At 41.9% G+C, this 19,690-nt stretch overlaps 1 protein-coding gene across 1 annotated transcript in view; it reads right to left on the minus strand.

Moving 5' to 3' along the window:
- The window catches only part of cab39l (calcium binding protein 39-like), a 72,993-nt gene that overhangs the window by 24,997 nt on the left and 28,306 nt on the right, over positions 1 to 19,690 (minus strand). Inside the window, exons 2-3 of the mRNA XM_084316014.1 lie at positions 7,031 to 7,142; positions 269 to 433 (exon numbers count right to left, since the gene is read on the minus strand). Of these exons, the coding sequence (XP_084172140.1) occupies positions 269 to 433; positions 7,031 to 7,132 (267 nt within the window). The 5' untranslated portion in view covers positions 7,133 to 7,142. The remainder of the gene's footprint in view (positions 1 to 268; positions 434 to 7,030; positions 7,143 to 19,690) is intronic.

Genomic DNA, 19,690 nt, shown 5'->3' on the forward strand with positions numbered 1-19,690 from the left:
CTGTCATGTGGTAGTGAAAGGTTAACCGTCTATAGTGTGGTAGTGAAAGGGTCAACCTTCTGTAGTGTGGTTGTGAAAGGGTTAACCCTTTGTCGTGTGGCAGTGAAAGGGTTAACCTTCTGTCGTGTGGCAGTGAGCGGGTTAACCTTCTGTATCGCCGCAGTTAAAGGGTTAGCCCTTTGGTAGTGTGGCAGTGACAGGGTTAAAGCAGCAGGGTGTGGCAGTGACAGGGTTAAAGCAGGCTGAACACACACAACAGTATATTTACCTCAAAGTCCACAACCTGCAGGTTGTCCACCAGCGAGATGAGCAGGCCGCTGTTGTACAGCTCCTGGGCCAGCTGGGCCACGGTCTCCGTGTGAGGCTCCTTGTCATTACTGCCATACAGGATCTCCTTCATGGACACCAGGCACTTAGACACCTCCTCGGAGGCCTGGAGGAGAAGGGAGAGATGGAGGGTTATAGAGGGAGATGGATAGAGAGGGAGGGGTGTAGAGAGAGGGAGAGATATAGAGGGAGGGATATAGAGGGAGAGATAGAGAGAGGGAGCAAGAGCGTGGGAGAAGGGGGGAGGCAGAGAGAGAGGGAGGGATAGAGAGGGGGAGAAGGATGGATAGAGAGGGAGAGATAGAGAGAGGGAGCAAGAGCATGGGAGAAAGGAGGAGGCAGAGATATAGGGGGGGAGATAGGGAGGAATAGAGAGAGGGAGGGACAGAGGGAGAGAGTGAGAGGAAGCAAGAGCGTGGGAGAAAGGGGGAGGCCGAGAGAGAGAGAGGGAGAGATAGAGAGAGATGGAAAGAGGGAGGAATAAGAGGGAGGGAGAGAGAGGGAGAGATAGAGAGAGGGAGTGAGAGAGTGGGAGAAAGGGGGGGGTAGAGATAGAGAGAGGGGGAGGGAGGGAGGGAGCGATGAGAGTAAGGAGTTAAGCAGACGAGTGAGCATTAATACAGATATTGTAGGTCTGATCAAGGTTATTGATCCACCGGCATAGATTCAGAATATGAGTGACTTAAGGCTGATCACCAATATGCAAAAAGACTCCGTTTAGACCAATACTTAAAAGGAACACATCAACATTTGCATTCACAGTCTTCTCCAGAGTCAGACAAGAAGATAGATACCAACTTCCTCTCTGTGCGTTCAGTAGAAAGATATCCGGCTGTAAGCTAGCCTAGCTTAGCACGCCCTCTAGGTAAAAGAGCTCCACTTGATATCACACTTTGTTTACATGTATTGTTATTGGTCTGATGTCTGGGTTGGAATTGAGTGTGGATATAGGGGGGAGGGGTTGCTACTGCTGACCACACCTCAGACTCTACCAAGAGGGGTCTGGAGACATTCATGTTTTTAATGTTTGTCCGTCAACATCTTTGTTGTTTGTTTGTCAACATGTTTGTAATGTTTACCTGTCAACATGTTTGTTATGTTTGTTTGTCAACATGTTTGTAATGTTTATGTGATATATGGTACTCGGGGTTCGATTAAGAGTACTGTGTTGAAGAGTGTTGTGATCGACTCATGATGTCTGTGGTGCATTCCTGACCCGACGTGCAGTAAACCTGTTGCCGTGGCTACCAACTGAGCTTGTGTGTGTTGTCAGGTTATTGCTATAAGGAACCCAGTCAAAACTACAACATGGTGTCAGAAGTGGGAGCTAGACTACAGCGGATGCTTCTCCAGTTGCAGTGCTATGATCTTGAAATCGCATACACTCCAGGAAAAGACATGCATGTTGCCGACACACTCTCTCGTGCGGTGGTGAAAGGGCACATTGATGATCTCACTGAGAATCTGTTTGAGGAGAAAGTGGTGTATGCGATGGAGGCCACAGATGCTTTGAGTGAAAACAGGCTCAAGCAACTCCAGTAATGCACCACAGACATCATGAGTCGATCACAACACTCTTCAACACAGTACTCTTAATCGAACCCCCGAGTACCATATATCACGGTATCTGTCAACATGTGTGTAATGTACCCCTAGACCAGGGGTCAGCAACCTTTTTGACATGGAGTGCCTGTTTGAAATATAGTTGTAACTAGTGTGCCTCAACAATATTCCATGCATCGTAATTTTTTTTTCTCATAATCAGGTCTTTTTAATGATAATTTTTACATTATTACATCATTATTGTTATTGTTATTATTAACAATATTATTATGATGGTTGGATCAACCCTAAATCTGAGTTGGGGGGGGGGAATGCAATGCAGACAAACAGCTGCATACAGTGCGACCATTTCACTCACATTTGCCCATTCATTTTTGGACACATCACACACCATCGGTGTGTGTACTGTACGTGTGCTGTCATAGCTCCACCTACAGGCCTAATGGAGAACACCAGGATGTGAATGTGAGGTATATCGTGTAAATAAGTTTTGATTGATCGCAAGACTACACTGTAAAAAAATAAATAATAATAAGTTACCAGAACCAGTTTTCAATCAATAATAAGTTAACAGAAAAATAAGTACACAACCACATTATTTCAACCTAATAAAACTATGTTTATTGTCATTGTTTTAAGAACACAAGTTGACTTGGTAATACTCACATTTTGAGTAATAAAATGGCTTTTAACATGTGCAATGTTCAATGAAATAGAAAAATAAATAATAAAATGTGTTGATTAATCCCACTGGTCACAATGGTGACCGTAATAATGTTTTTGTTATAAGGCTATGCAAATGTTACTGAATGATGTAGCAATGTATTTCCAGCTAAATTGAAATAATAAACAAATAAAGGGTCTCTACAGCGGATGCTTCTCCAGTTGCAGTGCTATGATCTTGAAATCGCATACACTCCAGGAAAAGACATGCATGTTGCCGACACACTCTCTCGTGCGGTGGTGAAAGGGCACGTTGATGATCTCACTGAGAATCTGTTTGAGGAGAAAGTGGTGTATGCGATGGAGGCCACAGATGCTTTGAGTGAAAACAGGCTCAAGCAACTCCAGTAATGCACCACAGACATCATGAGTCGATCACAACACTCTTCAACACAGTACTCTTAATCGAACCCCCGAGTACCATATATCACGGTATCTGTCAACATGTGTGTAATGTACCCCTAGACCAGGGGTCAGCAACCTTTTTGACATGGAGTGCCTGTTTGAAATATAGTTGTAACTAGTGTGCCTCAACAATATTCCATGCATCGTAATTTTTTTTTCTCATAATCAGGTCTTTTTAATGATAATTTTTACATTATTACATCATTATTGTTATTGTTATTATTAACAATATTATTATGATGGTTGGATCAACCCTAAATCTGAGTTGGGGGGGGGGAATGCAATGCAGACAAACAGCTGCATACAGTGCGACCATTTCACTCACATTTGCCCATTCATTTTTGGACACATCACACACCATCGGTGTGTGTACTGTACGTGTGCTGTCATAGCTCCACCTACAGGCCTAATGGAGAACACCAGGATGTGAATGTGAGGTATATCGTGTAAATAAGTTTTGATTGATCGCAAGACTACACTGTAAAAAAATAAATAATAATAAGTTACCAGAACCAGTTTTCAATCAATAATAAGTTAACAGAAAAATAAGTACACAACCACATTATTTCAACCTAATAAAACTATGTTTATTGTCATTGTTTTAAGAACACAAGTTGACTTGGTAATACTCACATTTTGAGTAATAAAATGGCTTTTAACATGTGCAATGTTCAATGAAATAGAAAAATAAATAATAAAATGTGTTGATTAATCCCACTGGTCACAATGGTGACCGTAATAATGTTTTTGTTATAAGGCTATGCAAATGTTACTGAATGATGTAGCAATGTATTTCCAGCTAAATTGAAATAATAAACAAATAAAGGGTCTCAATTAAATATGTGGTAGTAAAAAGAACCTGTGGGAGGATTTCAACAAGATAAATGCGACAACAGTGCAAAATATGTCACTATAATATTTCAAAGCAAAAAAAAATAATTTTTTTTTTTTTTACTGTTGCCCCCTGTGCCTATGAAAATGCCCCCGCGTGCCTATGCAGGCACGCGTGCCTAGGGTTGCCTACCCCTGCCCTAGACGATTGAACCTAATGGGTCTCAGACCTGACTCTCGATGCTCCTGGTGTTCAAACGGTGCTATTGGTACATATATGCATATGTATTGGGAATGCCCTCCTGTTGAGACCTTCTGGGAAAATGTTACCACTCAATTATCAGAGATATTATCTCTGACCATACCGACACTGCCTTCTGTACTGTTGTTGAATGATGTTTCTCAGTTATCAACCTCTGTACATGTAAAGAGACTCATTTTGGCGGGTCTTACAGCTGCCAAAAAGTTGATAGCGTCACGCTGGATTCAACCGGATAAAATTTGCCGGAAGGTATGGATTCTCACCTATCTCGATGTGATTTATCTAGAGATAACTACTGCGCGAGTTTTAGGTGTTAATGAAGCCAGCATCGCAGTCTGGGTGGCTGTGGTGGATAAGATAAAGGAACGCATATAAATTCTGAGTTTTCTGGTGTTGAATGAAGTAGTGGATGTATAGCCCACGTTGGGGTCCTGAGGGGGGGAGCGAGCGAGCGAGAGCCCATGGTATTGTATTTATAATTTGTATGTCTTTTAGTCTATTTTCATTCTGATTTAATTACCGGACTGTCATTATTGTTATTATTATTTCTGTTATTGTCCTGTGAGTTATTGTTGATTATTACTGTTACTGTATTGTTTGTCTTGTTTCATGTAAAAAAAGAGAAAATAAAAAACATTTGATAAAAAAAAAAACATGTTTGTAATGTTTGTTTGTCAACATGTTTGTAATGTTTATCTGTCAACATGTGTGTAATGTTTGTTTGTCAACATGTTTGTAATGTTTACCTGTCAACATGTTTGTAATGTTTACCTGTCAACATGTTTGTAATGTTTACCTGTCAACATGTTTGTAATGTTTATCTGTCAACATGTTTGTAATGTTTGTTTGTCAATATGTTTGTAATGTTTACCTGGCTGTCAACATGTTTGTAATGTTTGTTTGTCAACATGTTTGTAATGTTTACCTGTCAACATGTTTGTAATTTTTATCTGTCAACATGTTTGTAATGTTTATCTGTCAACATGTTTGTAATGTTTGTCAACATGTTTGTAATGTTTGTTTGTCAACATCTTTGTAATGTTTGTTTGTCAACATCTTTGTAATGTTTGTTTGTCAACATGTTTGTAATGTTTGTTTGTCAACATGTTTGTAATGTTTATCTGTCAACATGTTTGTAATGTTTATCTGTCAACATCTTTGTAATGTTTGTTTGTCAACATGTTTGTAATGTTTACCTGTCAACATGTTTGTAATGTTTGTTTGTCAACATCTTTGTAATGTTTGTCAACATGTTTGTAATGTTTGTTTGTCAACATGTTTGTAATGTTTGTTTGTCAACATGTTTGTAATGTTTACCCGTCAACATGTTTGTAATGTTTGTTTGTCAACATGTTTGTAATGTTTGTCAACATGTTTGTAATGTTTGTTTGTCAACATGTTTGTAATGTTTGTTTGTCAACATGTTTGTAATGTTTACCCGTCAACATGTTTGTAATGTTTATCTGTCAACATATAACATATGTCAACATTTGTCTCATCAGATACGGTATTACAGCTTGGTTCGGCAACCTGTCTGTACAACTAAAGTCCAAACTGGTCCGTCTGATGCAGACTGCATGGAAGATCATAGGGGTGAAAGGTCACCCATCCCTGCAGTCTATTTTTGAACAGGCTACTCAAGCCAATAGAATTGTCTCGAACCCCTCCCATGTCTTACATGCAGAGTATGAGCTACTGCCCTCTGGGAGGAGGTTTAGAGTTCCACGCTCTAGACTAAACGGGTTTAAAAACTCCTTTATCCCGATCTCAGTTAAACTTTTAAATAGTGCCAGATAAATGGCCGGCAATTATCGAATAACCGATATTTGGTCGTTATATTATAGATACTATTACTATGGTGTTGCCAGACATCCTGCTGTGCAGGTACTTTATTGTATTTTTTAATATTGTTTATCTCCTCTGTTTGGAGTCAGTTGCATCATGTCTGTATGTGTCTGTGGCTGTAGTGTGGGTGTAAGCTCAAGACAAATTTCCCAGCTGATGGGACAATAAAGTGATTTTTTATTTTTTTTTAATCCTCTTTTTCTCTGCCTTTTTCTGTGCTTTCCCCCCCAATTTAGTCGTTATGCCAATTCCCCCCCTCCCCTACCTGGTCGTTGTGCGCATGTTCCCCCTACTGGTCGGTACAAGGGAACCATGAAGTCTACCGCATGCTTCCTCCGACACATGTGGAGACAGCCAGCGGCTCTCATTTCACCTGGCAGCGAGGACTCTCATTGGTGAAGTGTAACGCGTCGCGTGGGAGGTCACGCTGCCTTCACCACTTCCTGCCTTTCGCTGAGCAGGCGCCCAGACCTGACCTATAGGTGTCGCTGTCCTCCACAACGCCAGATTACCACCCACGGCTTCCCTCCCCCTAACCCAGCCAAACAAATTAGTATGACGACCGGCTCCAAGCCCCAGGCAATGCTGACTCCGGGAGTCGCCAATAAAGTGACTCTTGACTTGACTTGACTTGACTTGCTGTACATTCAGTTGAATGAAAAAAGGGCACAGAATGAAACCGTCACTGGAGCAAAGCATTTACCTAACGTACCCAATTATGAGCAAAACCAGGTTGTAAGATTTTAGTTTAACACCCAGTCATAACTGTGTATGTGTGTGTGTGTGTGTGTGTGTGTGTGTGTGTGTGTGTGTGTGTGTGTGTGTGTGTCTGTGTGTGTGTCTGTGTGTGTGTCAGAGGGGTGTGAAAATAGGGAGTAGCCGGTCCAGTCTGCTCCTGTCTTTCATTGACACTGACCTGTCAAGACACACACACACACACACACACACACACACACACACCTTGTTCATCTGTGACAGTCTCTCTCCCTCTCCGTTTGTCTCTTTTTCTCTCCGTCTCTATGGCTCTCTTTCACCGTGTGTCTCTCACTTTCTGTCCGTCTGTCTCGGTCTTACCTTGTCTGTCTTCTTGTCCTGTTTGATCAGTATGGCCAGGTTGTCCTTCAGAGTTTTGACGATGTCCACAGGAGACTTATGAGACTTTCCAAACAGCGGCATGACTGGGGACCTGTACACACACAGACACACAGACAGTCAGTTACATTTGCATTTTAAGTAACATTTAGCTGAACGCTTTTATCCAAAGCGACTTACAAGTTCTGTAGGACAAGTCAGCAGGAAGGGTACAACTCTCTCGGCTGAGTAACAATGTTCGTCAAAGTGTTCAAACTTGAGTGCTGCAGTGTTGAGTGTATGTTAGTATATTTAGTACGGTGGCTTAGCAAAAAAATTTGGAAGCACACAATTTTTTCCACGTGTTCCCCATCACCATAGCTTTCATTTTGGGGTAGGGGCCACGTCATCATGATGGATTTCATGATGGCCGCCATGTAAAATCAAGGTTCTGCCCATTAATAAATATCTTGGTCCATAGCGCACTCAATATTTGAGCGAACACAAAGGTATTGGTATCCCTGTAAACTAGAGCTAAGCTTTCCATTGGTACCATTTTCATTAAGCCCAACTGTTGGGAAGGGGGTTTTAATAGGCAATGATTAAAAATTGTAAAATTTTCGACCTGGAGAAAACTGCCATGCTCATCTTCCAAAAGGTCCCTTGGCAGTTCACATGAATATATCAGAGTGAACATTGGTTGGTTTTATAGGTACCCACAACAAGCCTCTTCTTTCCAGACATACCCACTTTGTCCAACTTGCATGCTATTTGGGGCAATAATCAAGCACAGGTTTGTGCATTTGGTACAAATGTGTCGAACATTGGGTTAGGGTTTGTTGTTAGAATGTTGAACATAGAAGATCAATTTTGGTGTCAAACTACACATTTTATGGGTCAATAAATGTGTTAATGCTATGAAGAACATCCTGGTCGTTTGGCCACCAACAGCTGTCATGAGACGTGCACCGAGTATGGCCACCGCGGAAATTTGTATGAAACATTCTGATATTTTCACAGGTCTTGTGCAGTGGTCTCGTGCGTGCCACTGTCAACCAAGCGACCGACAGTGGCACGACTCGAGACGCGCACCATTTGACAATGATATGCATGCATGCAGCATAATTTGCGAGTGCTCTCATGAGTCGTGACTGAGGAGAGGATGGCCCGCAGGAATTTCTATAAACATTCTGATACTTTGATTAGTTTTTTTTTTATCCACTTTTTCTCCCATTTTTCTATATTTTCTCCCATCCCAATTTCGTATCATCCAATTCAACCCTCCCCTGTCACGAACGCTGTTTCTTGCCTCCCACAAGCCGGCTGCAATGTGGACTAAGTCATACATAGCACAAGTCCCCTCCGGTACTTGAGGTAACAGCAGTCGCATCTTTTCACCTGCGCAGCTCGATCTCTCAGTGTCGAGGAGTAACGCGTGGGAGGCTCACGCTGCCCCCGACACTTCCTGATTCTACTGCGCAGGCGCACCAACCGACTTGTAGGAGTCGCTTGTTCACAACGTTCGATCCCCACCCTTCAGTTTTCCCTCCCCGTAATACGGCCAATGTGTATTACTGCGGACGACCAGCTAAACTGAAAACAATGTGGAGAGCTGGATTCGAACACGCGAATCCTAGCGTCTCCACACTGGTGGCGAGTGCCTTGCCCACTACACCACCTAGCCGCCCCGATACTTTGATTAGTTAACTATCTATTCCGTTAGTTAAAGGCCAACCTTCATGTTGTATTTTTGTTCAATAAACAATGTGGACTAGGCCAACGGTGACTTTCATGAAGAAGGGGAAAAAAAAGTATTGAAATTGACCCAGTTTTAGCGTTTTTATCAAACATTTTGTCTGCCCAACACAATCACCCCAGAGAACCACCCCAAATCGAGCACTCATGCCGGCCGACAAGCCGGACACCGCGATTGTTGTTAGCACAATAGTAGCCCACTGTGATGCACCGAGTGGGCCACCATTGATCAACATGCAGCGACGTGTAGCTTGCATGATGCGTGTGCAGTGCTTTGCCACACAGGTCTGAGAAGAGGACCTGCACATGATTTTACTCGTTCCCCAAACTCCTCTACATGCCCCGATCTCAAATGGTTCACGACAGTAGACATAATGCTAACGTTAGCCAGCGCCATATATCGAGTAGTACTATGACCCGGACGGGCATAAGGCATACGTTTCCTGAAGTGACGTCACGGCCGTGCTCCTGAAGTGACGTCACGGCCGTGCTAGCGTCTGATAAGCTTTTAGATTTGCTTGTGCATGTTATTCGTGCGTGGACCTTTTTAACCATTTCTGAGTGAAATTTCCGGCGTCAAATGGAAATAAATAAATAATTAAATTAGATACCAATGATGTAAACTACCCATAATTGCAGAGTAGGGTTTAACCTGGAGGTTGGGCTTTAACTATGTATTGATAGATAACTTATTACATATTAATATGATATTGTAAGGGGCAGGACCAGATAAGCTTTGCTTCTTTCTGTCCCTTCTCGAACAAAACCATTTGTCTTGAGCTATGTTGATTATTCCCTCCATAGGAAGATATATTTAAATGTATTTGTATTTTATTTCGTTTTTATAAATTTTTTGTTATTACAAATGTGTGTTTATGGTTGAAAATGTTCAAGATAAATAAAGATCAAATCAAATCTAACTGAAGAAGTTATCCCTCTTCTAACAAGAGAAAAACGTATAGTTTAGCTTTAAACTATAACGTCATTGCTTATTAGGGATGGGTACCGAATTCGGTACTTTTAAAAGGTACTTACCAAAACACGTCGGTACTACAGAGTATCGATTCACATGATACCGAAAAAAGAAAAAAAAAGTGCACTTAAATATAATTTTTTTTACCTTTTTTATTTTCATGTCAACGTTCACACGCACAATATACGTATCAGGGCCGACATTCCACTCTACTGGTTAAAGTTGCTTACTCGTGAGTAGTACGTTCGTTGATAAAGAAAAATAAGGTCCACAGCCGCTCCGGTGTAAAACAAAGATATCCAAATGGTTTATTTCTCTTCCACAGCGAAGTCTTTCTTTACAGAAGTGATCCTAAAGCTATTTTCCTAAATATTCACGTCACTACTACAAGGTAAGAAAACTGTATTTTCCCAGTCTCCAAAATCACCGCCGACTCGACACATGAAAATTCCTCTTCACCTGAAAGCCGTAAAAATAAACAGCAAAGCGGTAGGCAAGGCACCCTGGTCTAGAAATGCAGGCTTCAATCTATGTTGTTTAGTCTATCCGTTTGTTCAGTACTGCTCAGCACTGTTTCAAGATGCACACTGACCTCTTCTGAGAGAATTGTTGAATATATATAGATACACAAATGTTCTAAAATGTTTGATTATGACATCATACTGTGACATCACGAATGCTCTAGAATGTTCCATTATGACATCATACTGTGCCATCACAAATGTTCTAGAATGTTTGACTATGCCATCATACTGTGACATCACAAATGTTCTAGAAGGTTCTATTATGACAAATAATACGGTTCAATGACTTTATCTAAATCCAATCAATATTAACACTTTCTCTGCCAAGGACGCCTAAACTCGTCATTCCCCGCCATGCTAATTCTGCCAATGACGCCGTAACACGTCATTGAGATCAATATTTCAAAAATCTGTGATCGCAATCATATTTCTCCCCCGGAGACTTGAGATCTACTGTTGATCCCCTCTCAACTCTCCAATGGTTCAAGAGCGCCATCTGGTGGCCGATCGGCGGATCGCCCAAACCGGAAACGGAAACTGGTGCTCATCCAAATTCGGTCCGATCACTCGCTATAGGTGCCGGGACTCGAGCGCGACACAATAACTCGATAAACAACATGATTTGGACGTATATACTATTATACAACCTGGAGATGGATCGCATATTTCAACATCCCATAATAGGAATATTTTTGCTCCACGCTCATCACCCAACGCTACGAGGAAGCTGCGGTGAGTTTCAGCGTTTTTTTTTACCGTGTTCGATACAAACTGCTCTAATGATCATATCACCCACACTAGATTAATCATCTAACGTTGGCCACGGAATTATAAACGACCCCCCCCCCCCCCATCCGGTCAACATCAGATGATAAGTAGTAACTTCTAGAAGCACGTCCATTTTAAATTTTTTATCTCTCGCAGATCGCTATCAAACTGTATTTGATCATCAATATAATGCATTTAGGGCTATAAATCACGTTCTGGAGAATGCTGCAGAAAACGATAAAAACATATTTATACTTTAGATCGTATTTTAGTATAAATATGTGAATGAAAAAGTATAACGTTCCTACGTCCTGAACGATAGATAATTGACGTTGAATGGGCCATAGTAATGTCAATTTAGCAATACAATTTAAAAAGTTATAGCCCTGCAAAGAAGGGGAACTTCTCCATAGACAAATAGAGCTGGCAGAGGATGGTATAATGATGTACATAAGCCTGGTGAAGAAAGTGTTAATGCAGTTTCAATGTAAGGTCATAAAAATAAACATAAACATTCATATAATACAATAACCTAAATATATAGCTTTGGCTCCTCTACAATACGCTTACCTAGGATTCGACTTGATTCAACAACAAAGCAGTCGGGGCAATGGCAAGCCGAAAACGGTCGAAAGTGTAGTTATTTGAAGTTTGGATTTTTTTTCTTTTTAAGATAAGATAAGTTTCAAGTTCAAGTTTCAAGTTTCTTTAATAGTTGTCATACAGAAGTACAGAATACTTTTATACAAAATGCTTCTTACTGTTGCGCTCCAGAGACTGTGCAAGACAAGATAAGTATGAAATAAAATAACATAGTAAAATTAGAAGTAAAAAAAATGAGGTCACAGTGTTCAGTTTAGACATATGTACAATGTTCGATGCAGAATAGACGTAGTTACCATACAATATACAATACTGTGCAGTGTACTAATATACAATACTATATAGTGCAAGGCAGAAATGGAGAAATGGGACGAAGTGCAATTTAGGTACAATTCACAGTAGGTGTACGAGTTGTAGTGCAAATCCTTTATCAATAAATATAAAGTGTAAGTGTGTTTGTGTGATCTAAAGTGTGGAGAGTGGGTGCTGCAGTGTGTTGTTTGTTTGAGTGAGTGTGTGCGTGTGGGTGTGTGTGCTGTGTGCATTTGATGGTTGTTGCATAGTGATTATTGTTCGTTTAGCAGCCTGATGGCCTGGGGATAGAAGCTTCTTCTGAGTCTTTCTGTGCTCGCCTTAAGACTCCGGTATCGCTTGCCTGACCGCAGCAGTTCAAAGAGGCAGTTGTTCGGGTGGCTCGAGTCCTTAATAATTCTCTTAGCCTTCCCCTTGCACCGCTTGTTGTAAATGTTCTGGAGGGTGGGAAGCCCCCCTCCAATTGTGCGTTCGGCTGAACGTGTCACTCTTTGTAGTCTGCTACGGTCTTGTGCAGTGCTATTCCCAAACCAGGAGGTGATGTTGCCGGTCAGGATGCTCTCTATTGTACATGAGTAGAAGTTCCTAAGGATCTTCTGACTGACTTGGAACTTCCTTAGGCGCCTGAGGAAGTAGAGGCGTTGTCGTGCCTTCTTCACAACACTGTCAATGTGTGTGGTCCATGTCAAGTCCTCGGATATGTGGGCTCCGAGGTACTTGAAACTGTTCACTCTCTCAACCGGTGCCCCGTCGATGCTGAGGGGGCTGTAGTCCTTGACCCCCGACCTCCTGAAGTCCACAATCATCTCTTTTGTTTTGCTGACGTTCAGGGAGAGGCAGTTCTCCTGACACCACTGTGACAGGTTCTCTACCTCTTCCAGGTAGGCCCTTTCGTCGTTGGCAGAGATCAGGCCCACCACTACTGTGTCATCAGCAAATTTGATGATGGTGTTGTTGTTCCTTTATTAATCCCCTTGGGGAAATTACAGTGACACACACATACAGCTCATTGTCTCATTAATAACAACATATTACAATCATTACATTTTTACAGTAACAACGGCACAACATAAATTCACACAGACATGTACATTTGTTGACACATGTCATCTACAGAATGCCTGAGACGCCATATGCGATAGTCGGCTGCAACAACAACAAAGTGTCTGAAACAAAGTGTTGTCGCGCCAGGTGGCGGGAGGGAGGGTGGAAAAGATTGTCCAGAGGGAGGGGGCATGGACTGGGGATAGGACTTTGGTGATGAAACAGTCTTAGGCCCCCCCCTCCAGCACGCATACTAGTTGGCTGCCGTCATAGGCACCAGGCGTACACGCGGGAGGGGGGATTGGGTAGGGATTGGGAGTGGGGGGAAGCCGCTTGCCACTCTTATCTCCCAGAGGGCCTTCGACTCCAGCAGCTCTCTGGTTCGACCTTGGTCCAGGAATTTGTTTTGGCTGAGTGACTGGCACATTTATCCCAGCCATGTCACTTTAAATTTGATTTGAATAGAGTGAAATATAACTCTATTGATTTGAGTGGAGTGAGTTTTAACAACTCCGTCCAAATGACTGAATGCATTATTAGTCCAAGTGTCCAAGTGTCTTAATCAGTTCATTTTGGTAGGTCCTGTGCGCGGTAAACAGATCCAAAATCTTCTTATTGCAGTCCAAAAGCTTCGATAATCCAAAAATGACCACGTCTTCAAGTTGGTAGCCCGATTATGATGTCCCAATAGGCAGAGAGGGTTAGCCTTATTCTGCTTCTTGAAGAAAATATGCAATCCACTGATTAGATCCATTTAGAATTGATTTGAGTATAGTCCGGCAACCGGCACGAAGCAGAGCATAGCAGCGTCGGGCTCCATGGAGCAGTAGAGGCGGCGGTAGGAACGGCCTTGAGGAGCCTGGGGAGAGGAGAGAAATGCGACTGTCTCTGGGAAGGGCTGGGAAGGATGTTTTTCACGACTGAGGTAGGTAGATTACATTTTTAGAGACTAAAGTACCGAAAAAGGGTACCGTTGGGTACCGGTATCGATTCACAGGTACCGGTACCGTATCAGTTCAAATGTGAACAGTACCCATCCCTATTGCTTATGTCCAGAGATTCCACCTTTGATAACTAAAGTAATGACACTTGACTTACCTGTTATATTATGTTTTGCCTTTTTAAACATGTCCCTTATCGCGCTGTCCTCTGGCTGCGCTAAGCCACGACAGCTGTCACAAGACGCGCACTGAGAGCTGGCCAGTATACTGCGGGAATTTTTATGAAACATTCTGATATTTTCGCGGGCACGAGACCACTGCACAAGACCCGCAAAAATATCTCCATAACAGTTAAATACGCCTATACGGAGAGTTATGATAATAATAATAAATATAACGAGTGATCCTAATAAAATGTCTATTCGATTCATGCATGTCTGACTGTTAAACAAGTAAAAAATTATGTAAATATGTCGTTAGAATGGTACAAATATTCATCTGGTGACATTCTTCATAGCATTAACACATTTATTGACCCATAAAATGTATAGTTTGACACCAAAATGTATCTTCTATGTTCAACATTCTAACAACAAACCCTAACCCAACATTCACATTTTTGGCAGTTGTTAGAATGTTCGACACATTTGTACCACATGAACAAACCTGATTGATTATTGCCCCAAATAGCATGCAAGTTGGACAAAGTGGGTATGTCTGGAAAGAAGAGGCTTGTGGGTACCTATAAAACCAATGTTCACTCTGATATATTCATGTGAACAGCCAAGGGACCTTTTGGAAGATGAGCATGGCAGTTTTTTCTAGGCGAAAATTTAACATCATTTTGAATCATTGCCTATTAAAACCCCCTTCCCAACAGTTGGGTTTAATGAAAATGATACCAATGGAAAGCTTAGCTTCTCTAGTTTACAGGGATACAAATACCGTTGTGTTCGCTCAAATATTGAGTGCGCTATGGACCAAGATATTTATTAATGGGCAGAACCTTGATTTTACATGTCAGCCATCTTGAAATCCATCATGATGACGTGGCCCCTACCCCAAAATGAAAGCTATGATGATGAGGAACACGTGGGGAAAATTTGGTGCTTTTGTCCGGCGCGTCCACATCCTTCTCAAATCTGGTGCTAAGCCACCGGACTAATTAGGAAGAGTGCATGAGAGTAAAGGACAGTTAGCTAACACTAACTTAGCAAATACTAACTTAGCTAACGTAAACGTAGCTAATGCTAACTTAGCTAACGCTAACTTAGTTAACATTAACTTAGCTAACATTAGCCGTCTGCTAGTGATGTTGGGATGAATTAAATTAATCTTCATTTAATCGCAAAGGTTCAGTGAGAGGCTCTCACTCACAAGGATGTCGAGAAATACAACACATAATAAAGAAAGAAAACAATATAGAAACAGAAAGTCAATCGAACATTTAAAATAATGAAATACAACTGCAGACTGTGGTGAAGTGGTTTGCCAATAGATACTAATGAATTGAGTTTTGAAAAGAGCATTGCAAAACATTCCATGTCACACAGGAAGACCATTGTTTGCGACTGAAATATAATTGTTTTATTTAGGGTGTGTTGGGTGGCGACCTTATTGTCGTCTCCCACCACCACAGAAGACCGACGCCCTCGATACCCAGAGATGAACTGTCATAGTAGGCGTTCCATTCAAACATGGTCCCTCTTTGACGTTTAGAATACTGCTGCAAGGGTTTTTAATTAGGCCAACTTCAGAATATACAGTCTGTATATTTACCATCTGTATTCCAGTCCAATGTTTGACTTAAAACAATAGAGCTAAATCTGGTGTTTACCAGAGATGTGCTTGTCATTTTAAATCTGGTGCTTAACAGAGATGTGCTTATTAATAACTCATACAGCATGGGGAAAAAACATTAAAATACAAAAGAGCAAACCAGACGATTACTGGACTATGAGGCGACAGTCCTGAAGATCTCATCTGTGTCCATCATGTCCTCAGTTCTGACCTGGCCTTCTGGTTTAACAGCACTTGTGGGGACATTTGTAAATCAAGTGCACTTGGTATATTGTGACTGCAGCTCCCAGTGAGACTGAGGATGAAGAGGAGAATACTGAGGATGAAGAGGAGAATACTGCCTGCAGGATATATCAACTTCCTGTGTGTGTGTGTGTGTGTGTGTGTGTGTGTGTGTGTGTGTGTGTGTGTGTGTGTGTGTGTGAGAGACAGAAGAGACAGAGAGAGAGGGGGGGCAGATAGATAGACAGAAGACAGAGAGAAAGAGATAGAGGGATAGAGGGAGGGAGAGAGATAGCGAGAGAGGGTGAGAGATAGAGAAAGAGAGGGATAGAGATAGAAAGAGAGAAAGGAGGGGAGAGGAAGAGAGAGAGAGAGAGAGAGGCCCCAGCCTCCAGAATGCAGTCCAGTGAAAAGCACTATAACTTGTGACTGATAATCCTCAGTTGGGAATGTAAGGTATTAACTCATTCATCCATCTATCTCTCCCTCTACAGTTGTTCTTCCCGTTGTTCTACTGTATTATCTAAAGATGGTAAGATAAGAGTGCTGTGTTCATTCATAGTTAAAGACAGTAGAGGTTGAGTACTTTATTATCTAAAGATGGGTAAGATACAGTGCTGTGTTCATTCATAGTTAAAGACAGTAGAGGTTGAGTACTTTATTATCTAAAGATGGTGAGTTAGAGTGCTGTGTTCATTCATAGTTAAAGACAGTAGAGGTTGAGTACTTTATTATCTAAAGATGGTGAGTTAGAGTGTTGTGTTCATTCATAGTTAAAGACAGTAGAGGTTGAGTACTTTATTATCTAAAGATGGTGAGTTAGAGTGTTGTGTTCATTCATAGTTAAACACATTGGAGGGCGAGTACCTTCTGGTAGGGGTGTAAAGGTACACGTATCCGTACCGTACCGAACCGTTTCAGTGTGTACCGTACCGTACCGAACGGATACAACGGTATGTTTTAACCACTAACGACCGCCCACCGGGGGCTGTTTTTTACACAATCTAATATAATTATTATTATTAAAAAAAAAATATACAACGATTATTAATTTCAATATAGAATATTTGTTGACAGCCCTACAAGTACAATTAGTTACTGCAAACTACATCACCCCTGAGTGGAACATGGAAAGCCAAACTTTCCCCCACTGTACCGAAAACCCGTACCGAACCTCGACTTCAAAACCGAGGTACGTACCGTACCGTGGTTTTTGTGTACCGTTACACCCCTACCTTCTGGTGATAGCACTTTCACACTCCCCAGTGATTTGGATCGACTTACCAACTGCAAATACATGAGCTGTCCAAAGAAATGTAAAAAAGAGTCCTAGTTCTTCAGTGTAAGGGTTCCATTATTTTCTATGACTGGTCATTTAGCCGTTTTAAACTACATATTCTATTCTATTCTGGAAGGCTACCCACCATCCCTCAGCAATCATAATAACATGTGATCAGAATAATATGTGATCAGAATAACATGTGATCAGATTAACATGTGATCAGAATAACATGTGATCAGATTAACATGTGATCAAAATAACCAATTCACACATTCTTCGCCATCAAGTCAAACTACTCATTGCAACACAGCCAGTGGTTTCATTTAAAACCACTCAGTCAAACGGCATGACATTACAGTGCAGATTTATTGTTACCATTAGATAACAAATGTATTTTAGATTCTAATTAGGTTATTCCAAAATAACTGGGTCCTGAACCAGATGTTGAACAACATCTCTCTCGCGGGTTGTCTTAGCCTTCATTTTCACCATTCAGCTACTTAACACTTAACTAAACGTTATCTAATGGAATTCAGCTCCCCCCTCTGTGGTGGTAGTTATCTGGATCAGCGCCAGCAGCTAGGATTAACTATATTAGTAAATCAAAGGGTTCTGTATTACTCTACAAACTGTCCCTTTGGCCACATAACCCAAGCGTTGAAGAGAACCTAGAGTGTGGCGCTGACCAAGCACCAGGAATAAAGAGTACAACTTATGAGACTGTTTCAGTGACTTGTGTCGCCAGGGAAGAGCTTATGAGACTGTTTCAGTGACTTGTGTCGCCAGGGAAGAGCTTATGAGACTGTTTCAGTGACTTGTGTCGCCAGGGAAGAGCTTATGAGACTGTTTCAGTGACTTGTGTCGCCAGGGAAGAGCTTATGAGACTGTTTCAGTGACTTGTGTCGCCAGGGAAGAGCTTATGAGACTGTTTCAGTGACTTGTGTCGCCAGGGAAGAGCTTATGAGACTGTTTCAGTGACTTGTGTCGCCAGGGAAGAGCTTATGAGACTGTTTCAGTGACTTGTGTCGCCAGGGAAGAGCTTATGAGACTGTTTCAGTGACTTGTGTCACCAGGGAAGAGCTTGAACCCAAGACGTGTCTAGATTCTAGAACCAGGGGTCAACAACCTTTTTGATACCAAGTGCCATTTTAACCCTTTCACTACCACACACTACCAAATGGTTAACCCTTTCACGGCGAGAATACAGAAGGTTAACCATTTCACTACCACACTGCAGATGGTTTAACCGTCTGTAGTGTGGTAGTGAAAGGGTTAACCTTCAAACAGTCTGTAGTGTGGTAGTGAAAGGGTTAACCGTCTGTAGTGTGGTAGTGAAAGGGTTAACTTTCAAACCGTCTGTAGTGTGGGAGTGAAAGGGTTAACCGTCTGTAGTGTGGTAGTGAAAGGGTTAACCTTCAAACAGTCTAGTGTGGTAGTGAAAGGGTTAACCGTCTGTAGTGCGGTAGTGAAAGGGTTAACATTTTCTTGTTAACCAGTGTGCCATATCACCATTAAGGTTAACATTAAGTTTAATGATGACACCACATCAAAATGTAAATCTCCAACACAGATCTGTAATTCTATTCCATCCATACAGGCAACGTGCATAGCAATAGTTTATTTACCATTAATTTATTCTATCTATTTATTAGAAATTGAATTTGCCACTGTTGAAAATTAACAATAGAATTTATTAGAAATTGGATAATTGTTGAATGTGTCATTATAATGTGCTAAATAAATCTCTGTGTTTTAGACTTTAGTCTGGACGTTGGGAGTTGCTTTGTTTTGGTTGTACTAACGTCAAGTTGAATAAATGTTTGTCGTCTCTGTGATAAGTGATCTGGAAAGAGGAGATTACATGGTTGGAATGTTCTGGATGGGCTGTTCTGTGGTTTATAACTGGCCCAGGATCAGCTACTGTCGTGGTCCTGTTAACGTTACATTGTTAAATGCTAAATATCCCCGGGGTATGGAGGATCCTAAAGTGTGCGATTTAATCCCATATGAATGGATAGTTAGCACCTTTCCTCTCGATAGCCAGCGGACCTCGGTGTGGAGAAGTAATTGCCGGTGATCACTGCCAGCCCATCTCATCGCATAAAGCTGCAAACAACGGTGAATTCAATGGACGGGCCTTGATAAAATTGACAGTTCTTACCGCTTCGTCCAAAAACTGTTTTGAGATCAGCAGGCACAGGGAGGCCCTAGCAGAGCCTCCCTGTCGATGCAGCAGCTAGGGCCTCCCTGTGGATGCAGCAGCTAGGGCCTCCCTGTGGACGCAGCAGCTAGAGCCTCCTTGTGGATGCAGCAGCTAGAGCCTCCCTGTAGACGCAGCAGCTAGGGCCTCCCTGTGGATGCAGCAGCTAGAGCCTCCTTGTGGATGCAGCAGCTAGAGCCTCCCTGTGGACGCAGCAGCTAGAGCCTCCCTGTGGATGC

Source organism: Notolepis coatsorum (genome assembly GCF_963971535.1).
Source record: "Notolepis coatsorum genome assembly, chromosome: 1".
Classification (NCBI taxonomy): domain Eukaryota; kingdom Metazoa; phylum Chordata; class Actinopteri; order Aulopiformes; family Paralepididae; genus Notolepis; species Notolepis coatsorum.